Consider the following 11302-nt stretch of genomic DNA (forward strand, 5'->3'; position numbering starts at 1 on the left):
GAGGACGTCTTTTTCGTCCAAAAATTAAAGTGAAGAGGACGTCTTTATCTATTAAATTGAAAAAAGAAAAGGCGAGGCCGGCACATTAGTTAATTAATAATGAAAATTAAAAAATAACACATACATTCAAAGATATCATTTGAATTCAATTGACTTGGGACTCACGATAAAAAAAATAATATGTGTTATTGTTAGTATTATTTAACATTTAAATTGCTTTTTTTTAAGTAGATTACGGTATTCCTTTATTATTTTTATTTTTAATAGTTAGCAAATGATTGAAGTAATCATGGAGAGCGTGTCATCATTTCACCGACTATAATAGTCCGATTTTCAATTGCGTTTTTCTTACTGTAATAAAATCAACAAATATAAATTCGTTTATCACTTACTTGATCCCATATTTTGTGATATCATATTTTGTGTGTCAATTAAAATGTTTATTCATGTCAAAATTAATAGTAATATTTATTATTTTTTAATACCACTACAACGTTATTAATTCATCACAAAATTAATATTTCTCATTTCATAATATCCACGCAATATTTGTTATTTTTTCAATGTTATCTTTAATTATTATATTAGTTGCAATTGCAAGTATTTTGTTGATATAATTAAATTACACAAATATTTTAGTATTGTTTTTTATAGTATATTTTTTTATTTGTAAAAAAATTACAGATATTATCATAAATTTATATATTTACAAAATTTTGAAATTATTTTAAAATAACATAAAACTTAATACTATTAACATATAATAGTATAATAGTAGTATTATATTAGTTGCACTGACAATTGACATATAATAGTAGTATTATACTAGTTGCACTGAATAATTATCTCTTAAAAAGTGCGTGTATTATAAACTAAATACATCGTAAGAAATAGAAATACTATTAACTTTTAGAAACGAATATACAAAATTCATGTTAGATGTATTATTTTTCGTTGTTGACAATATGCATGTTTAGTGATATATATTTATTCACTTACAATAACTCGTTACTATCTTTACCGTAAAACTTTACTAATATAATGTTATAATTACATAATTGGGTCATTGAAGTGCTAATTGTTAGAGGTTTGTGTTATGATATAAATATTTTATAATCGATTAAATATATATTATATTCCTTCTCTAGTCACAGTTATAAAAAAAAGTAATTTAAATTTTTTATTGTTATTATAAATAAAAATTAATTATATTTGATTCATTTAATATTAATATTCATGATATAATTTTATTTTAATAATTTGTTTTTATTTTCTGTAGTTGAATGTTTGAGATTCAAAAATATAATTTAGTAAATTTAAATTATATTTTATATGAAATTTAAAAAATTTATTTTACTTAATTAATTTTTTATTAATCATCAAATTAGTTATATTATGTTTATATGATGATCGAAAATAGTATTTTAATTAATATTTTATTTTGATATTTTTTAAATATAATAACTATGCTTTTTTAAATTCTAAAAATAATTTTCTGAAAACCCAAAACACGGATTAATAAATATAAACAATTAAAAAAATCTAAAACATTTATTAAAAATATATTTAAACATTTAGGATTCGTTTGATATGGATAATATAATGATAGAATAAAGACATAACACGATATAAAATTGAATAAATATATGATATAATATGATAGTAACAAAATAAATATTATTATATACATGTTTAATACATCTATACTAATCAATATGATAACAAATTTTATTTTTAATCATATATTCAATACACATTTTATCGTGATATGATATAATAATATATATTATATTTGAATAACAAAATTACCATTGTAAATAATTAGATATTAATTTTTTCAAAATTAATTTAATGTATTTTAAATATTATAAATCAACGAAAATACTAAAAAATTAAACAAATAAAGAAATGATTTTAATTTAAAACTTTTCATTTACACTACTAAATAAATAATTTAAAAAAAAAAATTACGAACAACCAAATAATTATATTTTATTTGTTAGAATGTAAATAAAAATATATTATATGTAAATGACAAACTACCCTTGTAAACAAATTACATTTATTTTAAAAATTTAATTAATTTTCATATTTTTATAATTTTAAATATTAATTTATTAGATTATATAAAAGACAAACTATCTTCTTGATAAAATCATTAACATTTTTTAAATTAATTATTAATATTTTATTTTTAATTTTAATATCAAATTTTAATAATTATTTTTATATTTATATTTGATTAGATTTATATTTTATATTATAGATTTTATTTTATAAATTGTCTTTATATTTATGTTTTATTATATTTTAAGTTATATTTTATAAGGTTAATTGAGTAAATTAATTTTCTTATCATATCCATTGATAACCCAATTTATATTTAAGATACAAATTTGAATAAAAGAGACATAATATAATAAAGATATGAATTAACTTATCATATCGTATCAATTAATTAAACAACAAATTAAAACAAAATATGATAACTTAATAATGAAATGTTCATCCTTATCAAATACTATTTACAATATGGTTCAATTAAATGTTAGTGTTATTTCATTTTATTATAATTATTCTCAAATAAAATTAAATGATTGTGTGTATTAATCGAAGTCTTGCATATACTAGTAGTCTAGTATATTATAAAACAAAATTGTAACCCCCAAAAGCCGGGTGCAAGTTCAGTAAAAAAATAGTTTAATACAAGTTTTAGTAAAAAAAAAGAACTTTGATGTAATTGGTTGTTGCATAATATACGTAAGTGTTGTAAATTACGCTGATACTAAGTAGAGTATAGTTTTTTGTTTTGGACCATAGTTGAGAGATTGGGTTAAATTCTATTTAAAACTATTTTGAATTTGTAAAATCATTAATTAATACATTATCCTTAATTATGTAAAAAAATAGATTTTCTTCTTAATAAGGTGAAAAAATGCCGTTGACTCACCAAGAGGCATTTTGCTTTTTTCAAATATAAGTACAAATATTATTTTTTCCATTTTATTTTACATTATCAATTTTTGCGCGTGGATACCCTGTATCTATCAATATCAATATTCAATAGTCCTTTAATTTGGGATTTATTATGAATCTTGAATACCATTAAATGAACTTTTAAGTTAAATAAAAATAAAAATAAAAAGAAGAAGGTGTCCAATGTTTACCAATCACATATTTTATGGGGAAATAATATGCATCCTACATCGAGAATTGAGAATAATAATAAATACATTTAAATTGAATGAATTACTATAGACCAAAAATATAAAATAAAATGAAAGAATTAAGGTGAATGAATTTTATACATAGTTTAATAGAATAAGTGGCCTTACACTCTCTCTTTGTATATATTTTTCACAACACTGAAGAGCTTCTTCTCTTTCTCTCTCTCTCTCACACAGTTGAATTTGACTCTTCAAAGTAGAAACCCTAACCTAATAATAATTTCAGGATCAATTCAAATCCGTTACTGCATTCTACTACCATTTTCGGAGTTATCTCTTTGAGTTGTGAAAGTTGAAGCGAATGCCAAATTTTTGTGCGGAAAAATAAATGATTTGGATTTGTTAAGTCTGTTATAATGGGTAGGCGTCATGGATGGGAACTTCCTTTTCACACTTTTCAGGTACATACATTCTTCACTCTCACTCTAATTTCAATGCCGTCATTCTTTTTTTTTCCTCTTCACTTTCACATGTCATTTTCTTTCTTCCATTTTTTTCCCTTTTGACTTTTTTCGTTTCAAAATGCCCTCATAATTTTCTTAATTCTGCTTCTTATTACTTTTTTGATGAACGTGCTTTTCAACTCAAATAATCATTTGCAAAAATTCTTTTTTTTTTCATTTATATTTGTTACTTTTTAACTGTTTAACATTATTGCGCCTTTACATTTCACTTTATGAATTTAGTGTTATCATATGAATATAGGATCCCGATTTTTGGTCAACATGTTGATTGAAATTCAACATTTTAGTCATTATGGTGTTCTAGAATGGAAGAGTTATGTTTTCACATTTGAATTTGCAATGTCACTGACAATTGATATGCATTGCTTGTGATTTGTGTACAGGTTGTGGCTATAACAGTTTATTTCTTGTTATGCATTGCTTATTACGCCTTCTTTGCTCCTTTTCTTGGAAAGGAAATCTATGAATATGTGGCTTTTGGTGTTTACTCTGTACTGGTAAGCAACAATTTGGAAGGTTCATTTCAAAATATGGAGTGAAGTATTATTATTATTATTATTATTTTATTTTTTTTGTTTACTTGTTCCTAAATTTTGAACCGCAGGCACTCTCTGTATTCGTCCTCTATGTTCGCTGCACTGCCATTGACCCTGCTGATCTGGGAGTGAGGCTTGACTGTGACCAAACATCCAATAATAGATCAAAACACGATGAAGAGTTGACAGGTTGGAATTTTAAAGCTACCATCACCTATTGACATGATTGTCTTACTCTAGGTTTACTCTTCATATCAGATTTACTCCATGGTGCATCAAAACCATCTGGGGTTTTTCCCAGGAGTATAGTAATTAGTATGCTGCTTGTTAATCAGGGTTGCTAAATTACCAATGGAATTAAAAGAACTGCTATTGAATTAGTTATACAGTAGTGACTTTGTTGACTAGTCTCTAAGTAACTGGCTTCACAACAAAATCTAAAGTAGTTACAGCAGATTTAGCTATGTCTATTGTTGTTTTGATACGTCCACAATGTGGTTTATATTTTTTTGTTATATGGTTACCATGTTTGTTGCCTCTTGTACATGGTGTTTGTCTTGAATTTGACTGGTTAGACGGTGGTACTTTTTTGTATATGTTGGTATATAATGGCAACTATTAATGATTTCCAATAACTATGATAGCAAATTTCCGTGCCGTTTGATGAATTGTCATGCTATTTGGATCTCCTGTTGCAGAACCCAACAAGATAGGGCTCAAGGATGAAAGAATGTCTGATCGGCATGATTCAAATGTTTGCTCCAAACTTGGATGTTGCTTGTGTAGTTTCCTTGCAATGGAAGATTGCCGCAGCGATGAAGATTCTATTCTGCAACAAGAATCCGGAGAGGAGGAGGCTTTGTTCTGTACTTTATGCAAAGCTGAGGTTGGCTCATTTACTTAATAACCTTATTTTGTTCTCCCAGTAAAGTCAATACTAGAAAAATAAGAAACGAACATAACCAAGAAAAAAAAAATATGAGGTTTCATAGAATGCAACTAAGTTTGCTTATGTTTGTAACTTTGGATGAATAAAAAATTCAGTCTCCCGAAACTGCTATATATATTGGTAAATCCAAAAATGTTGTCATAGTATATAGGCACCACTTTCTTGATGACTCGTGATTGTTCAAGTCTAAACAATCAGCCCTTTTAACAAATGTTAAGTGCTATTTTCTTTTGGATTGTTCTTGTATGCCACATTACCACTTTTATATTGCTTTCTCTATATCTGAATATATCTAACTGTGGAGTTTTCTCCCCCATTTACTTGCCTAACTAGAACATGGAAATCCCATGATGTATTATTTATTTAGTATTTGTTTGATGTGTTTTGCAGGTTCGGAAGTTCAGTAAGCATTGTAGAAGTTGTGACAAATGTGTTGATGGATTCGATCACCATTGCCGGGTAAGTTTTGTTTGAACCCCGTCCCAAGTCAGTTATCAGATATTTGATTTACTCAATATTGCATGCTTTAGTTTCTGGTCTAGTGGTCTGTTGTCATACTAAGAAAAAAGGTCATGCCAACCTTCCAAAAGCTCACTTGACACTTACTATCATTTCTTGGGATGTGGTTCCCCCCTCTTCAAAGGCTGTGTTTGTTTAATTGTCTGATAAGTAATCTTAGTCAGTTTGTTAGTTGGAGAGTTAGTTATCAAAAATAAGGCATTTTGCCTTTAAATAGGATGGAAGATATTGGGTGGCTATCTTTTATATTGTATAGATTTAGGGCCATTTTGGTTTTTGGAGAGTCCAGGGTCGCTTAAATATTTCTGGCAACTCAATTATAATCCAGGAATTTTCCCTATTTTATGTAATAATACCATTCGGTTTTTACCACTGTCTCCAGCATTTGCCAGTTGCAATGTAGACTCTGGATCATGTTAATGAAAAGTAAACTATGGGGTAGATGTTTGGGGCTTGAGAACTGAGATCCTGTGTTCATTTGTACGCTTTGTTATTTGTGTTCCTTAGCTTTTAGATTCTTCGAAAAATAATTATCATTTACTTTGTTATTTTGTTCAGTGGTTGAACAATTGTGTTGGAAGGAAGAATTACATCACATTTGTGTGCCTAATGGCAGTGAGCCTGGTTTGGGTAAGTTACATAAAAATGCTTATCAGCTTATCCTAAATCTAGTTCCTCCCCCTCTCCTTTCTAATCTTCAGTTTAAATTTGAAAGAACCTTTTGATAATGTGACTTTGTAATTTTCTTACTATGTCCCAGCTTTTAGTCGAATGCGGAGTTGGGATTACTGTGCTTGTCAGATGCTTTGCTGATAAGAAGCATACAGAGAATCTGATAGAAGAAAAGCTTGGAGCTGGATTTTCTCGAGTCCCATTTGCTACAATAGTGGTACATTTGCTCTCCTTTTCATTTAGAGTTTTATTCTCCATCTCAAAAAAGATAATTTGTAAAATCATCTTATTATCCACCTTATTATGTATGATAATTTGTGCTTTTTGCCCTATATTATAAACATTCAATTGAATCTCATACAAATTTGTTATATTATTAGTGATCTGGACTTGAATATCTATCTGTTATGTTTGATGGAAGTTATTCAACATGCTTTTCAATTACCCATTATCCATTCTTTAAACACAATTGACTAGTTGAGTTGTTATCTGTTACTAAACTGTAAACTTTTTCATACAATATTTTTTTCCTGATTTTCACTTCTTTATAAAAATATGAATTGGTAAAAGATTGAATATAGAAGTTTTTCAATGTTTTATGCAATTTTCAATCCTTTAACAGGCCATATGCACAGCAGTTTCTTTCCTTGCGACTATACCTCTGGGAGAATTGTTCTTTTTTCATATGATTCTGATTAGAAAGGTATGATCATGATCCTTTCCTCCTCATTTACATGAACATACTCTAAGCTGGCATTTTCTCTTACAGGGAATTACTACGTATGAATATGTCGTTGCCATGAGAACTCTGAGTGAACCACCTGGTCCTTCAGTTGATGCGGGTGATCAGCAGAGTCTTCCTCCGTCTCCTACTAGTTCAGCTGTCACTGCAATTAGCGGAAGAAGCTCTGTGGGAATGAGTTTGCAATACAAAGGTGCCTGGTGTACACCTCCAAGAATCTTTATGGATCACCAGGTACTGCCATCTCTGTACAATTGCTTGAATTAAATGACTAAGAGCTTTGTTTTAAGATGTATTGCCTATCTATTATTGCGATGAGCGATAAGAAAGGAGAATTGAGTAGAGCACTAAACGATGCACAAAACACAATAGCATCATTACTCTTAATAATAGGAAGTCACTCATCTTTTGTTCAGCATGTGCTTCATTTTTTGTCATGTACAAGGTAAATGGATTATATATGATTTTTAATGGTTAATGGAAATAAAATACTGGTAAAGTTAAAAGTGCGTAACATGACAGTAGAGCATTAATTAAATGCTTGCCCAATAAGAATATCACATAGTTTTTGTTGAATGTTAATCAAGTGTCTGGACTTGGATAAGCAGGATGAAATTATACCACATTTGGAGCCAGGTCGCCTACCATCTACTGTAGATCCAGATGCAATACAACAACCCGACAAAGGAAAAAATTTGAATCACCGCCCTGTGCGAATAAGCGCATGGAAACTTGCAAAACTAGATTCCAATGAGGCAGCTAAGGCATTAGCTAAAGCTAGAGCATCATCATCTGTGCTTCGTCCAATTAGTTCTCGGTCTCATGCATACGATGTTGATCATTTATCCAGTAGCAATGTGAGTGGAAGAAGCAGTCCAATTAGCAACCAAGGATTTCATAACAAATACGATCCATCAGGGACATCAAAGTTATCTCCTTCCAAGAGCTCATACCCTCCCAGTCAAGCAAGCAAGGAAGATATAGATGCATGTCACCACAGTATGAGTAACTTCAGCAGTCCACAAGTCCCCAACTTAACTCCTTCGCCAATGCAGCGGCCAGGTTTGAACAGAGACCATTTCAACCCTATGTTTCAGCAACCATCTGCAAATCAGTCTCCTTCATCAGCTAAAGGAAGCGAAGGGAATTTAAACCCAGTTCATGAAATTGGTGCACGTGTGCCAATGAGAAGTAACAACTTAGCTGTTTCAGAGGATAAAAAATCATCAGTGTTTTGGGATCCAGCAGCTGGGCGCTTTGTCCCTTTCTCGTCTAGTGGTCAAGGCAGTTATCAGATTCCTAGAACAGAGTTATCGTATACTGGGCGTTCTATATTTTTTGGCAGTCCCGCTGTGAACGAACAGTCAAATGCAGCAGGAACAAGAAATAGCAGCTCGGTAGCTGGTGTTTCGGACAGAGATTATCCAATAAGGGATTTTCAGCGAGGTAGATCACATAGAGGTGGCCAACTTCCTGTGTTTGTTCCTAGTTATTCCCAGCAAAACTAATTTTCTTAGAGTACCTTTGAATTGGTGGTATAGGATAAGAATGGAATGGAATATGATAACATCTAAAATTTAAAATCTAAATAGTGAAATGTTAGCGCATTCCATTCCACTCCAATTTACCATTAATTGCAATTTTTTCTTCTCTTCCTTTTCTAGTTGAAAAAAAAGTCCTAAAACATCTTATCCTGCATTTTTTAATGTATGTCTTCTTTCTTGTTTCCACCTTGTTGTTTAGTACATTCACCATTCCATCTGTACAGGCTAATGGATCACGACCTTTCTCTGTTTTAATTTATTGACCACTGTCATTGCATTTGAGTAATTGACGAATGAATTTGATCATAGGATGTTAGAACTACAAAATCATTTTTCGAATATGCTTTCCAATTTCATTCCAACTATTTTCATATATAAACCATTTTTTGACGGGACTATAAGCTATAAGTCTATAAACTGTTTTATTAATTAAGAGCTATATATTGAAAAATTTATGGAAATAAGCTGAAAAATGCTTATGAATATTTTGTTTTTATATGTTCTTTGAAAATGTCTTGTAAGTGATTATGATAGTAGATAAAGTTAAATAAATCAATTCAAAGGATGAATTTCTTATAAGATTAATAAGTAGTTCAAAAATGAATTTAGTGCGAATAATAGGATTATCAGGTAATAATGAGTGGATTAAAAAAAAAGTAAATCAAAAGTTTGTTTTTGTACTCAAAATAGAAAGTGTAAATTGGTAACAATGTGAGTATGTTGAATTTAAAAAAGGTAATGATGTCTATATAATTTGAATATTTGTTATTTATTAAAGATGATGATTGTATGTTTTAAAAAAAAAAGATGATGAGATTGAATATTGTTTTTTTGAAGACCAATGATTGTGAAATATTGATTTGTAGAGGATGTACATGTGCTTGGTAGATTGATCAATCAAATTCTTGAATTGATGGATCAAAGGGACTTAAATTCTCTATGACCACAACACGTATTCAATGTTTTTTGTTGTTGCTGAATGTATGTTTATAATGTATTTTTTATTTGTTAAAACATGTATTCAATGTCAATGTTAAGATGACAAGTTAATATGGTAATCTTTCCACAACAAAAATGGTAGGTAAATAAAACATAATCAAATAATTGATTCTCTTGCGATAATCACGGCCCATAATATAACGGACTAACATCTCTCTACTTATATATAACTACCATATCATATGCTATACTACCTTTTATTTCCAATTCAAAACAGTTCCTTCCTACCTCTTTTGTCATTCTATCATTTCAAATTCAAGTCCTTTTTGAGGTTGATAAATTATCATTGTCTTATTGCACACATACATGTATCCTGGTAGTATGGTAAGTTGTAACACCAGCACGTTCATTTTATTCAACTATATATTATCCCCTTTTTGCTATTGATATATCAATTTTTTTCCCTCAATTTATCTTAGGAGTATGATACTATTGCTAATGATTGTTCGATATAAATAATTGATGATGCAGCCAAGTCATGGGTACTATTACCCACATTATCCATATCATTATTACTATGATCAACATCAACATAATATATTTGACCAACATAACAATATTGTGGAAACAAATCCATATCCCTTTGATGGTCCATATTTTGATAGAAGAATGGTGGAACATGGAAGATTAATGAGGCCTCATGCCTATTACGATTCAAGATATTATTTTCATGGAAGAATTGACCCTTACACTAGCTATCAAGCTCACTACGAGACTCCACTACTGTCATACCCTCAGCCACCTCCACCACCACCACAAATGCATCCATTTTATACTTCAATGTGCATTATTATGTGATTAGCTAACTCATTAGAATTTTAATTAATCATATGATATGACATCCCAGATTTTTGTGGGTTTAGAAGTGTTTTAGTTTCTTTTGTATGTTAACCTCTATGACAATGAGGTTATAAGGCATACAATTTTGTTTGTTTGTTTTTTTACAATAAAATATCAAAATAACACAATTTGATTTGTTGAACAATGATTTTGGTATTTTTAATTATGTTTTGTTTAGAAAATATTTTTCTCAATAAGTAGTTCAAAAATGAATTTATTATGAATGATATGATTATCAAGTAAATAATGAGTGGATTAAAGAAAAAGTAATGTGTAAAATCAAAAGTTTATTTTTGTACTCAAAATGGAAAGTGTAAATTGGTATTAGTGTCTGTATGTTAAATTTTAAAAAGGTAATAATGTCTTTGAATATTTGTTATTTATTAATGATGATGATTATACATTTAAAAAAAACATTGAATATTTTTTTTTTTTTTTGAAAACCGATGATTGTGAATATTGATTTGTAGAGGATGTACATGTGCTTGGTAGATCGATCAATCAAATTCTTGAATTCATCGATCATAGGGACTCAAATTCTGTATAACCACAACACATTTCTTTCTATACCGATAGAGGATCCAATTTCTCTATCAAACATGTTTATGTATTCAATATTTTTGTTGTTGTTGTTGAATGTATGCATTCAATGTACTTTCTGAAGTCAACGAATTAGTTAAATATACTTAATAATAAAATCAATATAAGAAAATTGCCGATCCAAATGGTTGATTATTGACATAATATATTAACGATCAAACATACAAAATTTTATATAAATTAAAAATTCAAATCAATATATATATATAT

The 11302-nt window shown here is 28.9% G+C and overlaps 1 protein-coding gene across 1 annotated transcript; it reads left to right on the top strand.

Annotated features, from left to right (window-relative positions):
• The first annotated feature begins 3337 nt into the window (after nt 1–3337).
• LOC101503956 (protein S-acyltransferase 21) lies at nt 3338–8939 on the top strand. Its single transcript, XM_004500786.3, has 10 exons — nt 3338–3628; nt 4075–4188; nt 4296–4416; nt 4926–5113; nt 5567–5635; nt 6254–6325; nt 6456–6584; nt 6990–7070; nt 7137–7343; nt 7718–8939. Exons 1-10 carry the CDS (start codon nt 3584–3586, stop codon nt 8615–8617), a joined length of 1926 nt encoding a protein of 641 aa, XP_004500843.2. The 5' UTR covers nt 3338–3583; the 3' UTR covers nt 8618–8939.
• Nucleotides 8940–11302: the final 2363 nt, after the last annotated feature.

This window comes from Cicer arietinum, chromosome 5 (assembly GCF_000331145.2).
Source record: "Cicer arietinum cultivar CDC Frontier isolate Library 1 chromosome 5, Cicar.CDCFrontier_v2.0, whole genome shotgun sequence".
Lineage (NCBI taxonomy): Eukaryota > Viridiplantae > Streptophyta > Magnoliopsida > Fabales > Fabaceae > Cicer > Cicer arietinum.

Excerpts from the sequence above, each read along its gene's own strand:
- LOC101503956 (XM_004500786.3), top strand. The coding sequence starts at position 3,584 with ATGGGTAGGCGTCATGGATGGGAACTTCCTTTTCACACTTTTCAG. Across the intron at positions 3,629-4,074 it reads TTCCTTTTCACACTTTTCAG|GTTGTGGCTATAACAGTTTA; the intron begins GTACATACATTC and ends ATTTGTGTACAG. Across the intron at positions 4,189-4,295 it reads TTGGTGTTTACTCTGTACTG|GCACTCTCTGTATTCGTCCT; the intron begins GTAAGCAACAAT and ends TTTGAACCGCAG.